At 39.2% G+C, this 27,213-nt stretch overlaps 1 protein-coding gene across 1 annotated transcript in view; it reads left to right on the top strand.

The window, feature by feature from the left end:
* The first annotated feature begins 1,277 nt into the window (after positions 1–1,277).
* Positions 1,278–27,213, top strand: part of si:ch211-113g11.6 (uncharacterized protein LOC559008 homolog) — a 41,993-nt gene continuing 16,057 nt past the window's right edge. Inside the window, exons 1-11 of the mRNA XM_042424259.1 lie at positions 1,278–1,356; positions 1,480–1,779; positions 8,420–8,559; positions 11,939–12,001; positions 16,111–16,206; positions 16,548–16,653; positions 18,939–19,046; positions 19,372–19,511; positions 20,292–20,470; positions 22,542–22,650; positions 22,870–23,077. Coding sequence (XP_042280193.1) covers positions 1,701–1,779; positions 8,420–8,559; positions 11,939–12,001; positions 16,111–16,206; positions 16,548–16,653; positions 18,939–19,046; positions 19,372–19,511; positions 20,292–20,470; positions 22,542–22,650; positions 22,870–23,077 — 1,228 coding nt within the window. The 5' untranslated portion in view covers positions 1,278–1,356; positions 1,480–1,700. The remainder of the gene's footprint in view (positions 1,357–1,479; positions 1,780–8,419; positions 8,560–11,938; positions 12,002–16,110; positions 16,207–16,547; positions 16,654–18,938; positions 19,047–19,371; positions 19,512–20,291; positions 20,471–22,541; positions 22,651–22,869; positions 23,078–27,213) is intronic.

Genomic DNA, 27,213 nt, shown 5'->3' with positions numbered 1-27,213 from the left:
ATGCACTGCATCATACAAAACAGTACAAAATGACATCACTGTTGAATGTTCAACAGACTTGAAACGATACACCGACAGAGGTCAGATTTAGGTCAGATGTTTCTTCACCGTTTAGCAAAAGGACTGATGTTAAACCAGGAATCTGTAGATTCAAGTAGAAACAGAGGAAGATAAGATCAATGCTGTAACTAAAAACATCTAACAAATACTTAGCTGTGTAGGTTAAATATTGTCTAACTGACCTTCCACGTTCAAATTAGCCTTACAAGTATTTATCTGTCACGATAAAGCACTTAGCTGGCTGCCAACCACTGATTTAAGCCCTTGTGTCACACATGTGGTTAGGCCTCAAAGGACTAAAATTGACCCAGATAACAAGGGAACATAATCCCTTTTTAAAACCTTTATTCTATTCATGATTCAGGTTAAATATGTGCGGTGGCATTAGTGGGTTTAATGAGTAAAATGACTTGATTTGAATGCTTTTACAGTTGTGACTGATGGGTTTAATCCCCGCCTGAACCTGACCTGACCTAATGGGCATCCTTGATAGACAATTAAGGTATTTCAGAAATGTTTAAAAAGGGAAAGCGGGTGGGATTTGACATGTTTGTTCCTACCAACGATGCACCTGTGTATGTAAAGTAGTGTTTTCTGAATGGCGGAAAATACAGGAATACCTCTCTTCCGTTTCTCAGGAGTCTCATGCTGATTTCTCCCTGCAAGAAGCTTACTGCTCCCAAATTTCACATAAAAAAACCCAGATGACGCTTCAGACGGTGACTAACACAGAGAGCAATTTCGTGAAAATGTGGCTTGTTCTGTTTAGTTGCTTCCACGAAAAGACATTTACCGTTTAGGGAGGTTCAATTCTTCAAATTTGAGTCAATTAACTTCACAGAGCACACAGAGCCAAAATGCTGATTCATTCCTATTCAGGCACTCAGACATTATTGACACATATTGATTAGCCATTACAGTATAGAAGCAGCTGCTGAGGTAATAGCAATATTGGCAGTTGGTGTGACAGGTTGTGTGCCTATATGCCCTACAGGCTTATATTCCATCATAAATTTTCATATGATATAAGAATGCTGCACAAGGATGCCTAATTGTTTTAGATAGTTGTGTTTGGCTTGACTCCAATATCATTAGAAATGTAAAAAAAAAAAAAGGAAAATGTGAAATATTTTCAAAACCCTGGAACCTGAACGAGATTAAGTTGATCCTTATTTTATAAATGGGTGTAGAATGAAAACAAGATGAGTAAAATAACTAAATGAGCAAGCTATATTCATCTTTAAGGTGCAGTCAGATGCGGAATATATGAAAACCATCGTTCTTAATCAGCAACAGGTATGATGCGTAATTGTAAACCAAAAGTGATGTGTTTGTAGCCAATTTTTTGCAATCCCACTTTTCATTCCCCGCGCCCCTGGCTGAAAGGCTTCACTCCCACCTTTGCCATTTCTTTCCGAGGTGGAGCCTGATACCCCGACTTCTCCAAACTGAGCTGCCGGCGAAGCAGACGGACAAGATAGGACTGGGACCAGCAGTCGGTGGCACAGATCTGGGACGCAGTAGATCGGGGAGGGACGATACAGGGGAAGAAGAAGAAGAAGAAGGAGGATTTTGGGGAGCGTTTCGTTCGGCTGATTCATTTTTACGAAGCGGCCACACACGACAGAGCCTCAAACAAGATGAATTCTTTCATCCTACTGTCGCTTTTTGCCACGATTGTCGCTGGAAAGTCACCTCGGCTGAAATTTGTTGTGCACGGTAGGCGGTGCTGTATTTTCTGGATGCTTTTAACAAATTATTGACATTGGCAACCTTGTTTTATCCACCTTTGTGTATCTATTGACAACGAATGAATGAACGGGTGAATGGCTGGATGAGTGAATGAATGAAGAGTTAAGTCATAAGGTGATGTAGCCAGTTATTTTCCGGTTCTTGATGTCTTGTCCTGTGTGAAAGCCGCACAAACATTACCAATAAAGCCATATTGAGGGGGGCTACCTCTGGATTAATCTCTTAAAACACCACCCCCCCTCCCCCCACTGACCGAGTAGTAAATTACGCGCTCCACTATTCAGGGCCAGCACACATGTTCACACAGGATGAGCATCTGGAGGAAAACTAATTCTGCTTTACTATTATCTCAATGTGAACAAGATATACTTGAGTCTTTATTTTTTTAGCGAGCTTGTTCATTAGTTTCCATCTCTATGTTGATATGTGTAAACACTCTTAAATAAGGATCATCAATCAATCACTGGATCTGATTTGTGCAACTCTTGGCTTTTCTTTAGGTCTTTTTGACACCTTGTGTGTTGGGTTTATATCAGTGCATTGCAAATTCGCGGGTTGCTCGTCTCTGAAACGCACCATCGCTGGATGTTTAGCAATTAAGGCACCGAAGCTCTAATTGGTGATCGTCACTCCATATGCTCACCTCCAGGCGCACCGAGCAGAATAGAAGCGCTTTAAAAAAAAAACAAAAAAAAAACCCTCCCCTTTGCCTTTTAGAGGAACATGGCGCCTGTTCGCCCTAAACTCATTGCGAGGCTGTACCCTTTAAAGACCCGCCTGCCACCGCCGAAAAGCATCATTACAGTGAAATATGGCTCTTTGGAGGGTGACACAGTCACTGTAGCTCCCGCGTCCTTGCAGAGCTGCAATGCGGGACATGGCAGCTGCTTCACACTGCAGCAGAGGAGTCCGACTCCGGGGAAGAGAGGGTAGCTTTAGGGTAGCAGCCGCAATAAATACACGTACATATATATATATATAGAGAGAGAGAGAGACATACATATTATATTGACAGAAATGGGGTGAGTGGGAAAGGGAGGGGAGAGCAATGAATGGAAAATTCCAAGCCGACTCGTACAGTGGTTATCTATTCAACTCACGCCTTTTACGCCTCACACAGCCCTTTAATGTATTCAGCAATCAATAAAGATGGGGCTGTGTGTCAAGTTATCTCTATCTGTACCTCTCCCCTCCCCGCAGATGAGCACAGTACAAAACGCACAAGATGACGGCTCCGGACGTGCGTGTCATATCAATCAAACTCGTTGTTATGCAATTGCAGGAAGAGCTAGATGTCAGTTGACACAGACACACACACATACACACACACACGCACACAACTCGAAAAGTGTGAAGGGCCTCTATCAGAGCCGCAGTTTTAGCCTGAAGTGCAAAACCGCCATAAGAAGCTGGCGCCGTTTCAGCACCACAGACAGCGCCGAAGTCCTCACTTAACGTTTTTGCCAAATGGGGACATTTGGCGGGTTCTCACTCCTTTAAGGAGTTGTTTGATGTCTATAATCATGGTTTTAGGAAGTGTGAGCTTAAAATTGGGTTCAGTTTAAGGGCTTAATGAGTAAGGTGAGGCTTCTGGTTATGACTTAAGTTGCTGCTATTGTTGAGGCTAGGGACTGCATTAGTCATTGCTTTACATTCATTTGGCAGACAATTTTTGTTCAAAGCTATTACAGTAAGTGCATTAAACGTCTGTAGAACAGCTAGATGTCATCATGAATTGTAAGTGCATCCTTCCCAGACAACTGGAGCATACAAAGACAGCAAATTCTGCCTTCATGAAGATTCAGATTTTCAGTTTTTGTTGAAACTGTTTTAGAGAGTTTAGTCTACCTTCACTGATATAACTGTGGTGGACAAATTATTAGAAACACCTCTGAGTATAATGCAATACAATCATGTATTTAAAAATATTAATAAATAATATGATATTAAAGCAGTATTAGTCACACCACCTGAACATTGTTTCCCATATTGTTGCCTTAAAAAGGTGATAGGCTATGGCTAACATGTTAGCAAACAATTGTCTATTCATACATCCAGCAGACAAAGAGCAGCATTAACATTCATGTTGCTAGTCACCTGATGGATGTTAAGTCCAATATTCACCCTCCTTCTAGTTTTGGTCTTCACCAGTTCCTTAGAAATATAACTGGGTTACTGTGTTCACTAGCTAGTTGCTACAGTAACTCTGTCTGCCTGCTTTGTGCTGCTTTTTCTTTTTTTGGCTGAATACAGCTACCCACTGCTGGTGGAAACAGAGTTGTTAATTGTTAAGAGGTGACACTTTTGACGGTCATAAAACCAAAACAATGAGCTGAAAAGTGCTAAAATACATAGACATTTTTTTATATATACAAGCATTGATTAGTACAGGTTTAGTAACAATAATAATAAAAACAATAATAATTATATATAATAACATACATGATAGTGTGCAAGTGTGTGTTCAAGAATAAAAATATGAGAAAGGTTGGTCAAAGTGGGACATTCTGTGCTTCTCCTCACCTCTTCAAAGGAATGCAGGAGGATTGGGATTAGGTAGTGAAGGCGTTAGAGAGAAAATGAAAGTCTGCCTTGCTTTACAGTATAATATGTTTACACACCTTCTTTTGAATATGACTGCTTGAGAGAGGGAAACCAAAAGGCAAAAAGAGAGGCAAAGTAGGACACACACACAAAGAAAGAAGAATCCTGAATCAGAGAATTAAAGAGAGAGAAAGAGGAAAGACATGCAGACAAATGCAAATAAAGAGACAGAGAGACAACAGCTCATCTCAAGTATTCAGAGTACAGCTGCATTCTAAATATCAGAACATTTTGCCAAAGTCCAGCCATTGTCTGAGTTGACCTTCTCTCTCAGTCCATGACCTGAACACATCAATACAAAACCTCACTGAACCATGAGCCTGATAGATTTTCTTGTCATGTTCGTAATGGGAGACCTTGAGATCCATCTACAAAACAACTTTGCAGTGAAAGATTTCATATAAATAACAAAATAGCAGCTGTCATATGATAAGCCAAAAGCTTCAGAAGCTTCTAAAACCATTTAACTTTGGCTTTTTTTTAAATTTAAATTTCATGTAAACTATTGCCAAAAATAACATCTGTGCTTTACTCCTGTTAAATGAGAACATTTGCAAGTGCAATTAGGAATTTATATCTTTAAAACAGACTCACTAATTTGAATTTTTTTAAACTTCATTCAAGGATTTCGTGCTCCTCTAAGGGTAAAGAAAACTCTACAACCCTTGGTTTTGATTAAGCCTTTTTAAGAAAAAGAACCACACACACACAGCTAAAAGCAAGGGTGTTTTTTCTTGGTTCCTGAAAAGCTGACCTTTTGAGAGAGAAGAAAAGAAAAAATGGAAAAAGAGAAACACACACACACACACACACGAATCTAATTCAAATGACTTCAAGAATGTGACATTTTAAGTGTATATGTCTGTTCCTGTTGAAGTTCTCCTAAGAACAGCGTGGAATAAGACACTGCTAAAAGGTGTGTACATTCCCTTCCTCCTGTGGGCATTCGCTTGCTTAATGGGGTGAGAAAGCCTTGTGGCGTTTTCTTGTAAACCAACAAAGTTTTGTTTACATCCAGTCAAGAGTGAAGATTTGCTTTTAATTTTTGGTAGAGGCGTTTTTTTTAATTGGACAGCAAAAATCAACAGTTGTGTGTGTGTGCACTATCTATCTTTTCTTTTTCATATGCACAAGTGCACCCACACACATACACACACTGAGAGCTTGACTGCCAAAAAAATTACTTTATCTTTATATGAACACTGTGTGTATTTGCTAACTTGCCTGAAACAAGAAAGAATTGTTCTCTGGTTCTGAGATATTTTACGTTTCATTTAGTGATGTAAATCTGAGACCAAAATGAATATTTCAAATTGACATGATTTTCTCAATAACTGCTGTAAGAAAATAAATGTACAATAACCCACTTTTTGCCGAAAACTTACAAACCTGGCAACTCTTAACAGAGCTCATTGGTAATGCTATAAGTAGTTAAGAAGCCAGATTGTTTGAGATCAGTAAAAATATTGTTAGGGACAGTTCAGCAACACCTTGACATCAGTATGGAACAAGCCCCTATCGTCCATAGCCGAATCTATGCCCATGCATTCAGTGCTACTCACACACTGCGTTTATCCTCGAGGCTAACAAATGTGTTAAATGCATTTCCCTCCATAAAATAAGTAAACTTTGAAACCTATATTATCGACATCATTTTGCTACATTCATTGCTAGCTGTCTTCTTGTTGTCTGCCTTTTCTTGGTACGTTACCACCTCCTGTAGATCAATGTAAGAGTGTGGAACCATTTGCAGGAATTTATGTACATGTATTATCTTGTGAGCTTGCACGAGGCCAAAAAAAGAGCAAACAAAAAAATGGGCAACCTTTCATAAAAACATTGCTCCATGGTGCTACTAGTGGTCAAAAACACCACAGGGCACCTTTAACAGGATGCTTTGCTGTGCTGCGATTAACATTGAACTCGGTCTTAAAGGACGGGTTCACAACTTTTTAAGTCTGTCCTAAAACAACAGTCAGGTGTCCAAATGAACATTAAATTAGGTTCTTCTTGCCATAATCATCCATCCTGCTCACACTGTCCATTAGAAGATCCCTTCATAATGCACATACAATGTAAGTGGTGGAAGACAAAATCCACAGTCCACCTTCTGTGCAAAAAGTTTCTGTATCTCAAAGTTTATCTGAAGCTAATATGAAGCTTCAGCATCCAAATGAGTCAATCAAGTAGATATCTTTCAACGTTACAGTCTTTTTAGTGCCAAAGTCCTTCTTTTTGTTACTATACCTCCACCGCAGCTCAACAGGGAAACACAAAGAGGGAATTTGATGCTAAAAAGACTGTAAATGTGGCAGATATCCACCTGATATGACTAACTCAGACTGCTGAAGCAGAAGATTAACATATTCTCTGTTGTTGAAGCCAGACAGAATCAAATGAAGCATACTTAGAAGGTGTTTAGTTATGCTTGTCAACTTACAGAGCAAATATTCATACCTGTTCATATCTGTTGGTGTCCTACTAAGTTTATATCTGTCTAAAGACAGTCTCTAAAGACTGTCACACAGTAAAATCAATATATATTGTATGTTCTTACCTAAGCCATCAGCCACATTGGCCTTCCCCAAGGAAAGCAATTGTAGGAACAAGTCTCATCAATTAGAATCCCTCCAATCAGAGAAGCCACTGTTTCCATAGAAACTTAGTTGGTTGGCTAGCAACCTGTATCAGTGATCACCACCACTTCATCCTGAGTATGCTGTCAGACTGAGTGTCTTTTTAATATCAGGGATGAGAGGAAAATCATTACAAATACCCTGTAACCATGACCGTATAATCAGCTCATGTCATTCTTAGTATATCTATTGTTATCAAAACGTCATGAGCAAAACGCATCATTAGTTTGGAATTTGTTCGTATAAGAATTTCCTGAAATGTATCTTGACAAAGTGAATAAAGAAATTTGCTTTTGGAACAGAGAAAAGAAAAGAAAAGGGTTGGCAGGCATGTTAAGAAGCTTGAAACTGTGATGTTTTATAAACCCCTCTTTTAATTACACGGCAACATTCATTATAAGACAAGGCATTTTTTGTTTGTAGAAACATGACTTATAGCGTATCATGTTCCGCATCAACTGCATCTTTTAAATAGCTGCAGTGATTTTAATCTATTTGTAAATGCAGGCACAGTTGCAGTGTAGGTAAGTGTGAGTCTGATTGGATGGGTGATTCAGAGACGCCAAAATGTACCGTTGAGCCTTCTGGAGATGTCCAGAGTGTAATACAACCAAGCATCTGTGATGGGATTTGCCCACATAATTATTTCAGTGGTATTTACGCACCCTACACCTAAGCCAGGTTTCTGTAAAGGCTCCTTGTGTAATCTAAAACCATACAGGGCAGTAACGTCAGATCGAGTGTTTTGGTAAATTAAACGAGTCCTCGAGCTGGCTTCTATATCGACGGCAGATTAAATGTAGATTAAAAAGCAAAGGTTTGGCTGTTTGCCATCAGAGCCTCTAAACTTTGATTCGACTCCTGCCTGAGGAGCTTAGGCTGGCTAAATCTGGATCATCGTTTTAGATAACTTCCTGATACGTAATTTTTCTTTTGTTATTGTGCTTGACCTCTACTTTATGAATCCTTTTTTATTACAGTACCTTGATTTTTTTTTTGGTTTTTCTGTTGGTTTTATAGATATTTGGAAATTTCTTCTGAACTGATTTTAAAAATGCTGTGCTGTATATGTATATATCTTCCTTCTCCTTCTCCTCATTCTTAATAATTAATTATTGACTCAGTTGTAAAAGTAGCAGCAGAAGTAGTTTTATGTTCCTAAGAGATGAAATGGTTGCTGTTGTTGTTTTCTATCTTGTTGTCATTGAATTCAAATCATTTGAATTAATTAAATTTTAGTACCACAGGTCATATTTTCATTGCACAAATCAAAACACACATTTTTAACTATAAAAACAACAATGTACTCTAGCAAAGCTCTTGTCTGGCAGCCCATCCCTCTAATATATTTTTCTCTGACCCCACAGAACCTTCCAGGTTCCACTTCAACAAACCTGAGAACTACATCAGCATGTACCACCAGGAAGGGAGCGACACGCTATATGTGGGCGGCCAGGCAATGATCTACATAGTGCAATTCACCAACAGAGGGGTCCGTGACCTGCAGGTAAATATGTGCTCTTTACTTTACCTTGAAGCAGAGAAACTTTACATAATGTTAGCAGGAAATGCTTTTGGTGACTTGCGCACAGACGCTCTAACGTTTGGGGGATTGAGTCGTTCAGCTACAGACACTCTGCTGCCATAAAGAGCAGAGTAACGAGTAGATGTAAAAGATAACTCGTCAACCACCAGCTAGATACTGCCAAGTCAGTCCACCTCAAAAGCCACTTTGGCAACCAACCACTGTTTTGAGGTGTTCATACATTCAGACATTAATTTTGAAGTGATGGGTTATTGACCAGAATTAAGTCAATTTTGACATCCAAAAATTACAAATTTTCCTCAGACGGTCCTGTTTCTGTTGTCAGAAGGGTGGCGTGCTTATTGGGTGAATGGTGAATGTGAAAATGGTTGTTTTAACATTTCTATTTGTGTACAGATTATACAAATCAGATACAATGTGTTCAGTTTTTAGTTTTAGAGGCGTTGGAAGGTGAAAACTAGGCTAGCTTTTTCCCTGTTTCCTGTCTTTATACCAAGCTAAGCTAATGCTCTTTTTATGTTGCTTTACGTCATGTCATGAGAGACTTATTTAACTCTCTTCAAGACAGCAAATAAAAATATCCAATCTAAAACTAATTAGTCATTTTGCTGGTAGCTGGTGAATTCTTTTGAGTAGCTTTTTGTGGTAAATTGCAACTCAACCCATTTTTCGCTCATCTTGTTTTATTTTCAGTCATTTAAACTTTGAGAAGAAGTGGAAGCAAGTCAGAATTCTGCTGAATTTCATTGAGTCAACTTGCTGCAACTTGGAAAAGAAAACAAATCATGTTTGCCTGATGTAAATGAGTTATAAATTAAACTTACTGAACAACCTGCTTGGATTAAAGAGTTAACATGAAATTAATCAAGCGATTTATCTGTAATATATCTTACCCCCATTGCTGTTTGCCAGACTCTGCTGGACGACATTAAATATAGTTTCCCCTCCTGCTGGGAGGGCGCCACAATCAGCCAGAGAGGGCAGATAGAGACGAGACGACCGGCCTGCCGCTGACCCAGTTCATCGGCTCAGTTGCATTGATGGGAAGTTGGGTCATGCATACATTAATTAAGCTACATTTATCTCTGTCTGCGAGGACAGAAAACATAATTCACTCAGCTAATAATGTCAACATAGGCTCAAGATTACACAGTGTCTGGACTACAGTGTCAGCACTGACTAGCCTAACAAGCTGAAAAGACTATAAATTCGGTGTTTCATCCAAATATGACTATGCCCTATTTTTTGGAATGATTGCAGGCTGAGTGTTGGGTTTGCCTCAGCGGAGACAGAATGACAGGTGGAAAAACGAGTGATTGCTGGTGTGTTTGGCAGTGGGGGACTATTTTCATGTTTGATGGTGTGTTTTTCTTATACACACACACACACAGTTAACTGACATTTTGTCAGGTTGAGCTGTTTTATGTGCAGGTTAGTTTAGTGGAGACTAACAGCAGAACAATATATAAAATTCAGCAACTCTTGGTGTCTGTCACACAGTATTATAGAGTGAGTGGGCTTCTTTTCTGAGATTCAACAATTGTAGATGGAAACTAGGGGTGTGCCTGAACACAAATATGTTATTTGGCAAAGCACAAATAGTGGGTTTTGTACGAATATTTGTTTCATACAAATATTTTTTTTTAAGTTATTTGTATTCGGGAAGAAAAAAAAAAATCAAATACCAGCACGCAGGTCGGTCACATTACATCACTATCTCAGTCTCTCTCCTCTGCTCCGCTGTTACGTCTGTTAGCAGGTCTCAACAAGGGGAGTCACATCCACCTGCTACATGACGCACATTTCCTAATTTGGACATCACTCTCAAAGTTGGGGGTGTTCCCCAGAGATAAAGCTGCACTACTGACACATGCAAAGTGCTCTCAAGGGATTCTCCATAACCAGTAGTCCCCCTTCTTTCCACAAAGTTAGGTTGCAAAAAATTTTTATAATAAATGAAAAGTGCAAAGCAATAATCGCTTTTGAAATCCTTCCCTACATGTTACATGGTGTGTTGTCTCTGTGTTATGGGTGTATAAATAGGTAGAGGTCTGTCTGCAATGAGGCGATGAGTAAAGTTTTAGCTCAGTAATCAGCGCAGTTGTCTATGATCCAGTTAGAGACCTGATGTGGAGACCTCCTTCGTAATGTAGTTTATTCATGAACACTTATTGTAACGCTTAAATTTTCTAAAATTAAAAGCGTAATAAAAAAAAAAACTCTTTCCACTTTTATTCGAATACAAATACAAATAATTTTGCTGCCTCAACAAATACAGATACAAATACAAATACTGGCATCTCTGCACATCCCAAATGGAGACATTTATTAAATAGAAATTTCACCACGCTAAAACTATGTCACCTATGAAGTAAAAATTTACAAATGTCTTCACACAATTGGTGCCCTATGACTAGAGAAAACTGAGAAAAAAGCTGTAGAACAGCATACTGGAGTGAGTTATGTTGATCATTGCGATCGTACTGAGACCTGCACACAAGCCAGAATGCTGCCAGAGCTTTTGGCTGTGTTATAACGTTGCTCTGATGGTCACTTCCTCCTCCATACTCTGTTGTGTCTGATTCCACAGCATAATATTCGGCCCTTGTAAAAGGAAGTGCTACATCTCTGATTCCAACATTACATCATTATACTGGTTTTACTCCAAATATACCAATAATAAGGCAACACTACAAAAATTAGGAGAGGGTAGTTTTTAGTATAAGGCAGATGTGTCATCTGGTGGACTTTTGCAGCTGGATGAAAAAGAATATTTTAATACATGCAAGACAGAGGACAGTTTAATGTCATACAGATACCTTCCACATTAGAAGCATATCAAAATCAACTTCAAATAGGTGAAATCGCCCCTAAGGGTCAATAAACTCAATCACATACTTTGCAATAGAGAAACAAAGTTGGTTACATTTTGACAAAAGGTCACAATACTCAGCAATTTTCTCAGCAGAATAAATTCGCTCTGCCTCTCTGCACCACTCTTTCTATTGCTCTCTCCACCTACGTGTATATGCACCGAGTGCCAGAAGTTCATGCCAATCTTGTGGGGGTTGTAGAAAGGAATTCTGGGAAATGTGAAGTACAGGAGGCAGGTTGATGGAAAGCAGAGGTACTACAAAAAGGTAAATCACAAAGTTGAATGACAAAAGTACACCTGGAATATGGTGAACATCACAGAGCGGTGATAGCTAACGAGGTGGATGTTTTTGTGTGTGAGGACTGTGTTTTAGCAGCTGCAGCACAAGGGTCACAAGTTCTCTCATGCTGAAAAAGAGCTGTGTGAAAGAACTTGGCACAAACTAAACAGTCCTTCCTCCCACAGATCCCAGCGGCATCTGATCAGACTGCAATTGATACCTGCAAGGCAAAGGCTGCACCACTCGAGGTAGAAACTCATTCTTACTGTCAGCACCTTCTGCGCATCATTCTCCTCTTTCATCAGTGTATTATCATCGATATCATCCTGTTTGTCATCATCACGATCATCCTCATCATCTGCAGTCGCACTACGGTGAGGTTAGTGCTGCAATATTCCATTTTAATCTTTTAATCCAGTTATTTAGCTTATAGGTTCATGTTAATTTTTCTTCCAAAGTGATGGGACCAAAGAGACCACATAAATAAACACTGTAAAACATATAATGACATAACAAATACTATGAAAATGCTAATTTATGGAGATAACATAAAATTACACAGAGGACATCTTTACCTCAAAGCAAACAAACAAATAATGCACAGACGAGTGAGTTGTTGATAATTGCAGCGTTTATTTCAATCAGATTCCACAGAGAGACCGAGACAATGGCTCAATACAATATTCAAACTGAAATGAGTCAAGAATATTGGAAAGCTTCAGCCAAGTGTTTGAACGCTCAGATGAATAATCTTAAGAAGTACAAGATACAGCTCCATGATAATATGGAATAAAGAAATCCAAAAATGTCAAAAAAGATTTGAAAAGAATAGGATATCTTGGTATTTAAAGGTTGTACTTTAAATATCATGACCATTTCTACTATTTTACATGATTAAATACATTCAAAATTAATGCAGTTGTATAATTACAGGCATTACAGGAAAGATTATTGAATTCTCCATTTATACTCAGGACCAAAATCTGCATTTGTTCTATAGCAAAAAAGATAATTAACAATCAATTGATTTACATTCTACTTGGCCAAATTTAGTACTTAGCTAGAAATATTACCTACCTCACTCCATGCCAGTAGTGTGGCAATGTTAACACTTAAGGACAATATCTGTGTATGTGGACCCCATTATTTAAATTAGTTCTCATGTCTGCAAGTGTCTATGTGAACATCTGCCCAACAGAACTGGACTGTGGCAATTTTGGTCCACAGTCATTGACATTGCAGGTCACATGATGCAAACTGGCACAAAAATACATAATCATTATAGAAGAAATGGTCACAAACATCCTGTGTTGTGTTATCACAATTTGAGCCATTGGGTACAACAAAAAGCAAATGTTGAGTAACTTTCATTGGAACGAATGGGACACCATTTTGGAACGCCAACCAGTTCTCTTAATGCTTCCATGATCAGGAGTCTTAGGTCTCCGATTCTTTCACAGTGACACATCTGCAGATATCTAATTGGAATTTTGCTAGATGGCAGTGGAAAATAAAACAGGATGTTGTTGTACAACACACCCCCACTGGGCTAGAGTCCGAGTGCTGACAAGCGAAGCTGATCCACTTGTTTATAGCATTAGCTTTGAAAGCTAGATTTACTGCAGCTGTCCCATACCAGAGGCTACACACAGCTGCTAGAAGCCCATCAGTTGCTTTCATCTCCAGTCCAGCAATATCTTTCTGGCTTTGAAACTGTAGTCAGGTTTAACAATGGAGTTTATTCCTATTTTAATAAGGTGCTGTAAGGCTCTGTAAAGGCAAAATGTCAACTGGAGTCTTTTGTGGTAACCATGAGCATTTTGTCACGAGGACTTCATTGACTAAAGCACTCCTTTTTTTGAATTGGCTTAGAATTGTATCATTTATTTTGCCACCCATGTCTAAGCTTAAACCCACCACAGTTGTGTGCATGCATAAAAAGGTGTTATGGCACAGAACAAAGAGGGGGACTTTTTCCACACAAACAGAGCTAAATCTTCCAGTGAGTCTGGCACTGACAGATGGTGGAAAATGAGAATATCCTGAGTGACATACTAAATCTTCCCCAATAAAGCCAATGGCGCTGGGAAGGAGAATGAAGGACAGGAGGCAATATCCTTCAGTGACAGACAGGCGCTGAGTTTGTGGACAAAATTACCCCTGGAGTGAAATGGGGATAAGAGGTTAACATTAGGTAGAACACCTAATTTGAGACCAGAATGTTTTTGGACTGTACCTCAACTTCAATTTGTCTGGACCACATACAATTTTTCCAATGCTTACCCCAACAAGCAATTACAGTAATTGCAAGTAAAGGTCAGCTTGAGTATAACAAGAGCACAATGTTAACCTTACTTAAAGCTAATCCTATACTTTAACCCCACAAGTCTTCATCCAGGTTATTCCCAGGATTAGTGGGCTGGTGTTCTAATGAGCATTATTCATTAGCAGTATTGAAAGCCTCTTGCCTACCAGTGCAGTAAAACAATGCAGCACAATGCATCTAAAAAATATGTCCAATCAAATTCAAATTACTGAAGAAGACATTAGTTTGATGATGACATCAACTATTCGCTCCAGTAAGACATGTCCACAACAACTCAGAGTCGTCTGTTATTTTGCCAGATAGCATTCTGTTAGTCTTTTGTCTGTCTTTAAGCCTACCCTTAAAGGATATGGCTGGCAATTTTCTATATTTTTATTATTCTTACTAAATCTCATGTGCAAACCAACAATTAATCTAATTAGCAGTATTGTGTGTGCACCCGAAGCCTGATATGAACATTGAAAATGAACAAATGAACAGTTTTTCTTGCCGTAATCATTCTCTCTTGTTCATACCAACCATTAGAAGATCCCTTCATAATGCACTTACAATGTAAGTGATGGGGGACAAAAATTCACAGTCCTCCTTCTGTGCAAAAATGTATTTAAAAATTGATCAGAAGCTAATATGAAGCTTCAGCCATTCGAATTAGTAAAATCAAGTAAATATCTTTCAATGTTACAGTCTTTTTAGTGCCAAAGTCCCTCTTTTTGTTACTATACTTCCACCGCAGCTCAACAGGGAAACACAAAGAGTGAATTTGATACTAAAAAGACTGTAAATGTGGCAGATATCTTGATATGACTAACTCAGTCTGCTGAAACCTCATATAAGCTTCAGATAAACCTTGAAATGCATTTTTGCACAAAATGACTGTGTGGACACACACTGTGTGGTTTTTGGCCTCCATCGCTAACACTGAAAGTACATTTGAAGGGGATCTTTTAATAGCCCGTATGAACAGGAAGAATGATTACAGCGAGGAAAACCTCTTTCACTCTTCATATGGGCATCTGTTGTTTTAAGATAGACTTAAAATGTTGTGACCCTGTCCTTTAAACCTAATTCTACTCTACTCCAGTTCTGAACAGCCCTTATAGAAGTGTGGACAGCCTAAAAAACCTTTGCCGTCATGTTAAAACTCTTTTTCACAAGAACAGAATTATAGAAAGTAACTTGCAAAGAATCTTGCATAAAACATATAAAATAAAAACAAACAAAAAAAAAAATATATATATATATAATCTCAGCCCACCTACCCACCACCTACCCATCTGCCTACATATCCACCCACACACACTTAAACAAGCTGTGGCCCTGTGTTTTTTGGACCTAGCAATGTACTTCCTCTGTCTTCTCTTTTAACTAACGCTGTTCCCATCAGATTTTGTGTTCATTGTTTTCCATTATGCACTTTTTGAAAGGCGCACTACAATAAACTTGATTAAGTGTGAACATTGCTGCAACTTCAAAACCAGAATTTACCCCTGAATGTTGTACTCAGTATTCATTTTCATACTACATCCATAATTGTCTTGGGAATGGCAGTACTATTTTCTGTACTTAATAAATAAGTGATGTATATGGAGTGTTGCAGTGCTGTACTGCAGGGCTAAGCCTCCTGTGTGCCTTCTGCCAAAAACGTTCCTAGCATGGAGCACTTCCAATTTTTCTTAAATCTCTCTCTGAGCAATTTTTTTTTTTCTCTTGTAATCTGTTTTGTGTCGTACTCTTGCTTTGTTTCTCTATCCCTCTATTCTACCTCCCTCTCTTCCTCCTGTTTGTTTTTCTCGATCTTCTTGGTCATACTCTTGTTTTCCTTCTTCCTTTGTGTTCTTTCTCTGCTGATATGTGAAAAATCACTTATTCACATGTCCTCTGTCTCTTTGGCCCACTGTTTTACCCTCTTTTGCTTCTTGTCTCTATGCATCCATAATCCCTCTGCCAAGCGGTGTATTTTTGTTTTTTTGTCTGTATGCATCTGCCTCATTTTCTGTTCTTTGTCTCACCCGTGCTCTCTTTCTCTCACAGCTGGAATGTGATAATTTCATCACAGTCATTCAGAAAGTAAATGACACATTCATAGTATGTGGGACCAACGCTGGAAGCCCCAGATGCTGGATGCTGGTAAGAATTACCTCAGATAAATCCAATTCAATGCTGTCTGTATATTCTTCTGCAGCAACCGCAAATGTCCCATTATTTATTGAATGCTACTTTGGCTGCTGCTCCTCGAGTGTGAACAATCTCAAGATCGATTGAAATTAGCATTTATTTATTTGCTCACTTAATTCCTCTGTTGGTTTGATGAAAGCTGGAAGTTACTCATTGCATTGGAGGACATCTTCACTCAGTAACGAATTTGTGACCCCAAACAGATAATGGATAACAAATTCTATACGGTAACACAAAGATAATTGGAACTGGAATGAACTGGAAGCTCAAATGTCTACTCCCTCTCCTTGCAGGTAAATGACACTGTGCTGACTGACGTCCAGGGCAATGGGCAGATCGCATCGGCCTCCGACATCTCACCGCCCTACCCTTCCCAGAGGTCCATCAGCTTGCCTACAGGTAACGAGCGTGCATGTTTGCAAGAGTTAACACGACCTTACAAAGAGAAAGTGTAGAAAAAGACATAATCACAAATCACAAAGACAAAAACAGATGCTTCATGATTTAATACAAGCAAAGGAAGACACTGAGGCAATGAAATACGATCCAGGAACTCCGGTTTGATGAACAGAGTAAAGTGTTTAAAGGATAATCAGATGCCAAAACACTGCATAGTGGTTTATGAGACTTATAGACGGGATTTTACATCTCTGCAAAGTAATTACAGTGGCAACTATTTAGAGTGTTTCCCTGGACGATTGCAGCGTAAACAGTAGAAATACGGAGTTCATGTTACAAAGTAATACACCAGGAATGTCCACTTGCATGTATGTGATTGGCCAATGCACCTTGACATCACAGTTTGAGCAAGTTTCAACTTTTTTGTGACGACCCTGCATTTGAGGAGGGCTGAATGAGAGGGCTGCGTTTTTTTCAGGGAAGGGCTAATGTTGGTCTGAACATGACCTTAGACACTCAAATAAGGAAAAACGAATGAGGAAACCTTTGGAAGAGCAACATACTCCCCCTGAGTGCCAAACATGAAGCCCTGAACCATCTGTCATTGAGCTGTTGCACCACTGACTGCACTAAACAGATTCAGAAAGAATTCAGGCAGAAGTTTATCTAGCTGCTGGAGACTAAAAAAAGAAGCAATACTTTTTAAGGGTCTTTGTAACAAGGAAAATTGTTTTTCTGAATGAAACGTAATAAAATCAAACCATTTTTACGAACCGGTGATGCCTTCAGGCTTTCTTTACTGCCATTACTCTCCAGTGTCAAGGTTTATATAACCATATTTCTATTAACTGTATATCTGGATGCATTTTAACATCCACAGACAACTGACTGTCTCGTACATCCTACGGGTCATTGTCAGTACTGGTGGCCATCACAATGCTCATTGTTTTGTCATCAAAGTAAAACAGCTCTAGTAGCCATTAGGGGTGTGCCCGAATACAAATACGTTATTCGGCAAAGCACAAATAGTGGGGTTTTTACAAATATTTGTTTCATACAAATATTTTTTTTAAGTTATTTGTATTCGGGAAGAAAAAAAACATATCAAATACCAGCACGCAGGTCGGTTACATCGCTATCTCAGTCTCTGTCCCCTGCTCCACTGGTACGTCTGTCAGCAGGTCTCAATGAGGGGAGTCACATCCACCTGCTACATGACGCACATTTCCTAATTTGGACATCACTCCCGGAGTTGGGGGTGTTTCCCAGAGATAAAGCTGAGCTGCTGACACATGCTTCATGAGCACTTATCGTAAGACTTTAATTTTCTAAAATTAAAAGCCTAATAAAAACAAAAATAGGATTTTTAAGCCTCTTTCCTTTATTCGAATACAAATACAAATACCGGGCCTTCTGCACATCCCTAGTAGCCATAGTGGGTTTGTTTTGTGACACAACGATGTGTTATCACATAAAGAGGTGATACCTTAAGCTAACGAAATGTTATGTGTTGCAAATGCAGCTCTGTTGGACTCAACCAAAGGCAAATGTTGAGGGTGTAATTGATCCATTTCACCAGATCACTACGTAGAGCTTTAGTGCCTTGCTCCTCTCTGCAGGGAACGCTACTCCTAATTATGTGATTATTGAGCAGCGCAGAGTCAAATTAACTACATAGAGATGTTCCGAATTAAAACCACCTTTCAGTATACTCACACCGCATGATAAAGAACGGACAAATTGACAATCCATCTGCATCTAATGTAGATGGATTGTTTGTTGAGACACTGGAATCAGTGAGAGGGGCGTTTGTGCTGCGGGAATGCTCGTTCAGAAGGGGATCAATTGTTGAAGCAAGGAACTGGCTTGAGTTTAGCAGAATTCTAATAACGAATCTCTTCTAATTAAGATGTTACTGCCATGAATTCAAGCGCACTAAGTAGAGTTGCAGGAATTTTCTGATTGGTAGCTGCTTGTCGGTGCAGACAGCTATTCTGCTTTGATGTCTTGCTCTCCTTTTTCTCTTCTGCTCCCCTGATTTTTATTCTGTCTTCGGCCTCCTGGGCCTCCTTTTTTCTGTCTTCACTCTCCTTTTGTGTTTAATGTTCACTTTCTGTATCTTCCTCTCCTTCTGCTTCAGTCAACCCCCCTCTGTGTCGCTCCAATCTCTCTTCCTCTACCTTTCAACCTTCCACCTATCCATCACGCTCACTGCCTGCCTTTTCTTTTTTTACCCACTGTTCACCCTCTGTTCTCCTCTCCATCTTCTTCCCTCGCTGTCTCAGATGGGAGTCTGTATTCCGCTATGTCGTCGGTGGGAGGTCATGCCGGCTCGATCCGTCGTACATTTGGCTCCCAGAAACTCCTGAAGACCGAGAACGTTTGGCTGCTGAGTGAGTAGGAGTGTCATGCAGCAACCGTACAGGTTTAGAGCAATGAATATGGAGATATTGGTTGGTGTAAATCATCCACTATCATTGCCATGGGAAGAATAACATGTAGGTGTATTCATATTGTAGTCAATTTGTTTATGGTAATTAGCAACTCCATGTTGTATTGAATAGAGAACAAAGCACAAATCAGCCAATTATACACCACAAGAAAGGTGATGCAATCAAACGCAATAAGACTACACTTGCTATATTGCTTGACCCAAGAGATGTCTTGAAGATAAATCGGAAAGTGAAGATATCTCAGTGTTTAAATCTCATCACATAGATCCGCAGTTTGCCGGTGCGGCCATAATCCCGTCTTCGCTAAAGTTCAAGGAGGAGATCTACTTCTTCTTCAGCGAAATCAACAAGACAGCCAGAGTGGACGAGGAGCCTTACAGAGCCCGCATCGGTCGAATCTGCACGGTAAAAATCTCAGTGTTCCTAGCATGAGTTTAAAGCCATGATTTCCAACCTTCCAACTACTGCTGCAAGCTCTCATCACATTGCATGATATCCATGAAATCTGAGCGATCAGATCAAAAAGCTTCTCAGATTTAGTTCGAATCATTTTCAGAGGCATGGACGTTTTAAATTAAGTGAACTGGTAATATGCAGACTAAAGGAGTAAATGCTTCGAAGTTCGAACTGCTGCTGCACTGCTCTTAACACATCCCAGTGATGTCAAAGCAGGTGTTTCCCAGTCAGCTGTCAAAGCCAAAAAAACCTGCTGCCCGTTGTGATTCATGACTTACCTTCATAATTCATCTTGAAATTAATCTCAAAGATAACAACAGCCAGAAGATAAATGATAAAAGCAGATTCCCTCCGGCGGAAAGTTTCAGTGTGATGGGTTATCTCTCTAAGGCATTTGTGGAATATCTTAATTTCCTAATTATGATATTTCCTCTCTTATCAGAAGCTAAATGAGACATTCTTTTTTAAATATTTGGACAAAAATGATTATTCACTTTCTTGCTAAGAGTTAGATGAAAAGATTGATGCCACTCCCATGTTTGTCCAGTAAATATATGCTAAGCTAAGCTAACTGGCTGCTGGCAGTAGCTTACCTCACAAACATGAGAGTGACATCAATCTTCTCATCTAAGTCTCTACAAGAAACAGGAGGACACAAAGCAGCCCCATCATGATTTTATTGTCAAAGCCCCCTTTTTTTTTTTTTTAAATGTTGTCCATCATTTCCAGGTGGATGAAGGGGGCATTAAAGCCCTGCTGGCGGACTCATGGACCACCTTCATGAAGGCTCGGGTGATGTGCGGCGCAGGAAACACTCAGCAGCAGTACAACAACATGAAGCAGGCGGTGGTGCTGACAGCTCAGGACAAGAGAGCCGGGGTCATGTACGGCCTGTTTTCCAACGCATGGTGAGCTTAAATTTAAACACTTAAATTGGCCAAATGGAAATGTCACTTTAAAGTTGTTTTTCTTTAGTTATTTTAGATATAAAATATAAAATAAAAAAGAACAAGGAAGCTTTGTTGTGTTGCATGCTTTGTTTCATGTTTCTGTTTGATGCTAAGCAATTTATTAACATAGATTTAATGTGATTTATGGGTAATGAGGTCCTTCAGACTTTTATCTCACTTTTGCTTTTTCTTTTGAACTGTAGATGTTCAAAGCAGTCTAATTATGGGTTAGGATGATGCAACAAACACAGTATATGAACATTTTGATGAAGTGCGTTGGTAAAAAAAAAAAAATCCCAACACGTTTATTGCAGTAGTAGTACATGAATTATTCTTATTATTATTAGGATAATGGTTGACATAAAGAACATTTAGTGTGTCAAAAGCAGTTTGGAAACCACTAGGCTAATTTTTAATATTCTTTGACCATTAATGTGTTGCTTAACAGTTTATTGCTTGTCCAATTGCTGTGTCATCACATGTTTTGACAGAATATAACATAATACCGACATCACATAGTGTCATTACAGTACCAGTGTGATAAGCTAACACCAGCCAGACAAAGGACACCCTTATGAATGTAATTTTATCAGACATCTTTTAAATAAGACTATGATAATATTACACTTGTCAAGTTTTTGTCTGAACGGCAGTAATAAGGGAAATGAGCAGATAACTTTCAGGATTTTTACAATTTATCAAATATTCAAAGATAATCTCCAGTATCATTATATTATCTAAATGATATGAAATTCATTTTCATGCAGAGTTTGTGTTGTAATTTTGTCTGAAAGATTAGATAACTTTATGAATAAATTGTAGGTAATAGCATGGAGCGGTTTTAAATGGTGGAACAAACATTTGAAACAGTGGAGCAAACAGATAAATAAGGAAAAAAGTAACGACTAACAGTAACTGACACTCATCCACCCACCGAGCAGTTCACACCACATATCAACTGCTGCTTCTGACACGCACAGACACACAATGTACACACACACACACACACACACACACAAGTTTCTTATTTGAACAGGAATAGAAAGTATCTTGTCAGTATTAGTTTCCACTTCATTTAAACTGTTACAGCAGTTTTCTGTGGGAATAAGAATCTGAACAAATAGAAGTTCACAAAGTTTGCAAGTCATGTTCCAACAGTATCAGCTTTCTGATGATACATCTGATAATACAGAAGAGAATACAGAGTACAGAACAGATTGTGGTGTAATTTTCTGCAGGAGGACGTTGCCAAAATTACTGCATTAGTGTCTTGTCGTTTACCAAAAGAAATCCTGTTTACAACTTGTCCTCTCAAATGTATTATATTTGTATTACATTTTGTGCATCTTTAACTACAAAATACAGTTTTCATACTTCAATGCACATAGATACTTTATAGTTTTCAGCTACTTCAAGTGAAGTACACATTTATGTTATATGTATTCTACTGTATGTATTATTTTTATGTTTAAGTTTGCAGGTCATACAGCCTCACATCTATCATACAAGAGTAGCTAATTTTTGCATTTTTCCTGTATTTTACTCATGTATTCGTGAATTGTGAAGTTACTGCAAAAGAACTGAAAAAAAAGCAAAGCCAGAAGGACTAACATTAATATCCCCTCTGCCCTGGCAAAACAGACATTTTTAACTTTTAATATATTTGTAAGAGACGATTTACAATTCTAAATATAAATGCTGCCATATGATGTGACTATACAAGGATAATTTCCTCTGCAGTCCTTTCTCGGGTCACAATTATAACATGCACACAATAACACAGGGTTAAAAATGTCAAAAATGAACAGTTCCAGTGTCACTCTAAAATAGTGGCATATACCCCTCAGAGGCCCCTAGAACAGTGACCCTTAACCTCTGAGTTGGGCCCCGACGAGGGGTCACAAGCTAACTCTGAAGGGACTAACAGGACAGGAAAGACGAATAATGAATTACTGGATAATTTTACAACCTCTGTCCTCCAAAGACGATCTCCATGGATGTAATTACTCTTCTCTATGCCTTTGTTCAGGGGCAGAACAGTGATCTGTGCCTACTCCATCGAAGATATTGACCAAGCCTTCTCCACATCTAAACTGAAGGGCTACAGCAGTCCGTTCATTGGCAGTCGCCCTGGGATGGTAATTAAACCCAACGAGTTCTTTTTGTTCTTTTTACTCAAACCATCTGAAGAAAAACAGCACTGTGAATCTTTATTTAGCATATATGAGCCTTTATTTCAGAGGTGAAAAGACTGAGGCATGAGATGATAAAAGAGGCAATTTTTGAATTCTTGTGTCCAAGGGTATTTTTTATTTATTTAAGTGCCCAGCCTGGTCTGAATCCGTTTCTCCTCACAGTGTGTCCGTAAAAACTCGACGGCAGGAGGTCACAATGACATCAAAAACCTTGGGGTGATCAGATACCACCCAGAAATTGAGGATGTGATCCGACCCGTCGGTGTGGCTCCGCTCGACCTCCCCACAGACGACCAAATCACACACACTGTGGCAGACATCGTCCTGGCCGTCAACGACGAGCACTACAGCGTCCTGTACCTCGGAACAGGTGTGTGTATGTCTTTGTATGTTAAAGCTTCAGCTGTCTATCAATGAGACAGATTTCTCCCATATTGAGAAATTCTCCACTTTAGCCATAAGTTTGTGGTTGTAAACAATCTGTTGGGTGGAAGTATGTATCAAACATTCTGACCTTTACTTTAATGCTAGCATTAGCCTTAACTTAGCCGTTGTTGAGTGTTAACATTTGTTACTTGGCCCAGTGTTGGGGAGTTACAGAAATATAATTACTTTTTCAGTAATGAGTAGTGTAAGGGATTACAATTTGAAATTCAGTAATTAAATTACAGTTACTAATCTCAGTAACGCTCTGTTACTTTTACACCTGGGGGTTGGCGTGCTCGCTGCCTTACTGGCATTAATGGAGGGTTGATATCAGCTACGTTCAGCGGACCGAAGTCGTCTTATTCACATGTTGTGTGTTCTTAGCTGGCTTGCTAACGTTAGACACGGTACACCTACATTTAGAAGTCACCTGACGCTAGTTTAGTTCAGAATTAGAGGGTGTGTGAATCGTGCAGCTGAGGTTGGGACTTCTGGAGCACTGTGTGTAGTCACTGAGGCTACGCTAACGCTAGCTGTTTGATCGTCAGTAAATCTTTCCAAACTGTATCCTGCTTGTTTGTTAAACAAGAAACGTCTCATTTTCTATCTGTACATAAAGATGCAGTGCGTGGGTGTGGAGGATTTTGACTTGTTAAAAGGAAACTTTGACGGAGCTGACGCTGAGTAACAAAAGTAAAGTAACATGTGATGTAACAGGTTATTTTTGTTGCTAAGGTCAGGTGTTGGAAGGTCCATATTAAAGCTGCATTAATCATTTTTTGGCCACCAGAGGGCAGAAGAAATCCGAAACAAGCTGACAAATGCATAGCTATGACATAATATTTATAATCCTAAAGTTAAAGCTATAGTTTTAACAAGAATGAATTTAAATGCAATTTATTTTGTCTCCTTTCAGCTCTGGTTTGGTTTCCACAAAAAAGTGTCCTACAATCTATCTTTGGGTTGACAAAAATATTTGACTTTTAGTTGCTGGATCTTCATCTTTAGCAAGTCGATAACTTAGGAGAACAGTGAGACTAAACCAAACAGCAAATATGTCATAAAACCAAAAAAGATTAGCTAAATTAGGCTAAATGCAGCAGCTGCAGAAATGGTGATAATTATGGGGTTGTCACTATGAGCGACTCCTTTCCCAATACGTAATATGTAAAAAATATTGATTGATATGTAGACCTATACAGCAGGCCCTGGAAGCACAAGGCACAAGCCAAGGTTGTAAATTCAGTAGTGCAACACAAGGGCAAGCCGGATTAAAAAGACATAATAACAAAAAAAAAACATGTCCAGCATTTAATTAATACTGCTATACAGCTCTTAAAATAAAAATGCACGGCTGAAAGATGTGCTTAAACTTCTAATTGAAGTGCTGATTATTAGAAAGTGTGGGAAATTGACACAAGTGTCAAGATCTATTTTGTTCAAAATCTATTCAAATGTTTCCGGGCTCTAGCAAAACTGTTTTCTATTTGATCAAAGCAGCAATACTGAGGCGCTGCTGTTGCCCATAGCAGTTACTCCTAAAAATTGCCTTGTGCCTCAGGGAGATTACTATGGCAACAATCACAAGTCATATGCTCCTGTGTGTATGAGCGTCTCACCACTCTGTAGTTCACTGAAAGATAAGAGAGTGTCATCTTTCCTTGTGAAATTTCTGGCTGCTACAGTACGGTGGATATATGCTTGTCAGTCATCAAAAATTTCTGGGTTGGTTCTAATAATAACAGACAGAAAACAATGACGTACTGTTAAAAAAAGACAGTATGATGGCCTCTCGCTGTGGGCTTTACTAACTGTGTCAGTAATAGGAGGGAAATGGTGGAGAGCTATGAACAGCCACTGGTCTCTGTGGTGGACTAAAAAGAAACTAGAGCACATTGAGTCGCACTGGTATCTGAGGCCAGTGGAACAGGTTGTACTGGAGATCCGCCTGTTCCACACTTCACATTTCCTTTTTTTAAAATTCAAGAGCAGGCACTGTGGTATTGTGAAAGAACATGTGTTGGCCGTCACTCCTGAATATTTCTGCTTTTGTAATGTGTGAGAAAGAAACATACAAGGCTGTTTTGATCACATTCCTTTTTTTCCTCCTGTTGAATATTGCATCACTTTCACTTCGGGGGAACCAGCTATAAATATTCACAATCTAGTAACAAGTCAAGCTCATCAATCTGCATAATTAATTTCAAACTGCTCTCTCTACAAATGATGATGAGAGAGTCTCTTTTCTTGAAATAATCCAATCTTTAGTGAGTGAAGCAGCCAGACAGTCAGCTGATGGATAGTTGGTTAGAGCAGTCTAAACCAATCAGATGAGCAGAAGTGGTGCGCAAGGCTCCACCTCACGGCTAGTGACAGTGAAATCGAAGCAGATGCATTGTGGGTAGCCCTGGGACATTAGTCTTCCCTTGTGATGGAAATTCCAATAAATATCCTTCACAAAGATGAGCTTGCAGACGCCAACCGCACCGTTAATCTTCGTGGAAGAAAAAGCAGCGGCTGATATTAGTGTGTTAGGGTGGAGAACAAATATCACACCGAGCGTTTAAACAATAAATATCCTCGAAGGGGATAAACTGACTCTCGATAGGGCTCCTTCTGCTGAAGACCAGTTAAATCTTTCATTCAAACCTAATCTACTGAGTGCCGTTTAAATGAACTCTGGTGCATTTGTCCTGTTTGAAACGCTGTCATCATTTGTACTCTGATGCAGACATAACAACGAGCGCCGAGGCCACCTTAGGAGGACTATCAGCCTCCGAGCGAGCTGCAGTGCAGTTTGTTTGTGATAATAATAACATGTCACAATCCTCAGTCCCTCTCTGCAGCCACACTGTCTGCCTGCCTGCTTGGACTCCACCTTGACGAAGCAGAGCAGACACAGGATTATGTGATGGCCAATATGACACATGCATGAATGAAAAAAAAAAGCCCAAACCAAATATATTTACTTGATTTGTGTGCTGATTATGGCAGCGACCCCCCCCCCCCCCCATAATGTCTCATTCCTCTGATTGTGTTAAGTGGGAGTCATGCGGGGTGTCACAGTCCCCCTGCTGGCCAATCAGAGCTCTCTGCTTTGGATTAAATGCACATGTGTGAGAGGGAGCGAAGCAAATCTGTGTGCAAGCGGGGACTTGCACAGATTTGCATCAGATTTTGAGGGAAAGTGTTACAAAAAAAAAAAAAAAATCATGCTCTCAAAGTGATAGACGAACCTCTTTACATATTCTGATGGCAATTTGACATGATGGCCTCATGTCTGAATAAGCTCACAAGTCACTTTTACATACAAGTCATGATGGCATTTGTACTAGATCTGACCTACAGAAGTAGTAACGTAACAAAACGTAAAACATAAAGTTTGAATTGAATTTCATCAGATAATGTAGCAGCACAAGGTAAAAAAAATGCCCAGAGAGAGAGAGAGACAGATTAAATGCCCATGTAGCACAAAGATAATAAATCTGTTTAATAATAAACTAATAAACACTGTGAAAGATCCAATTCCAAATTGTTAAGGAGATTATTTTCATATCATATAAATTTATGTCCTTGAACCAGGAAAAAACCCTTGTACAACCACAGTAATAATCTATTATTTTCAAAAGTCATTCATGCCAACTCAACCCAACTGCCAGAACAAAACGTTGGCATTGTACGTTTCTGCAAACCACGGATATGTTGAATGTCTGCGTTTCAATGTTGGCCATTATCCGTTGAATAATGATGCTTTATGATGTGACAACACTGCAGTTAAAGGTATAACATGTAATTATTCCACATTAAAATGTCTAAAAACAACTAGACATATGTTATATATGTTGTTGAGTTGTGTACTTACATTATCCCAAATGTTTCCAACAATTCAAACCCAGAGAAATCTGTCATTTAATCAAAGTAACGGACCGTTTCATTTGGTCGCATGTCAGTGACGTCATACCTCCTCTACCAAAGAGTAAACACACACAAGATGCATACGGCTGCGCTGTGTTTGTCCGCTACAATGGCGTCTACCAAAGAGTAACTTACACACATACAAGATAATACATCGGCGAAGTG

The sequence above is a fragment of the Thunnus maccoyii genome, chromosome 10 (genome assembly GCF_910596095.1).
Source record: "Thunnus maccoyii chromosome 10, fThuMac1.1, whole genome shotgun sequence".
NCBI classification, from domain to species: domain Eukaryota; kingdom Metazoa; phylum Chordata; class Actinopteri; order Scombriformes; family Scombridae; genus Thunnus; species Thunnus maccoyii.
The sequence above is the reverse complement of the archived record's forward strand: the minus strand, read 5'-3'. Positions and strand labels throughout refer to the sequence as shown.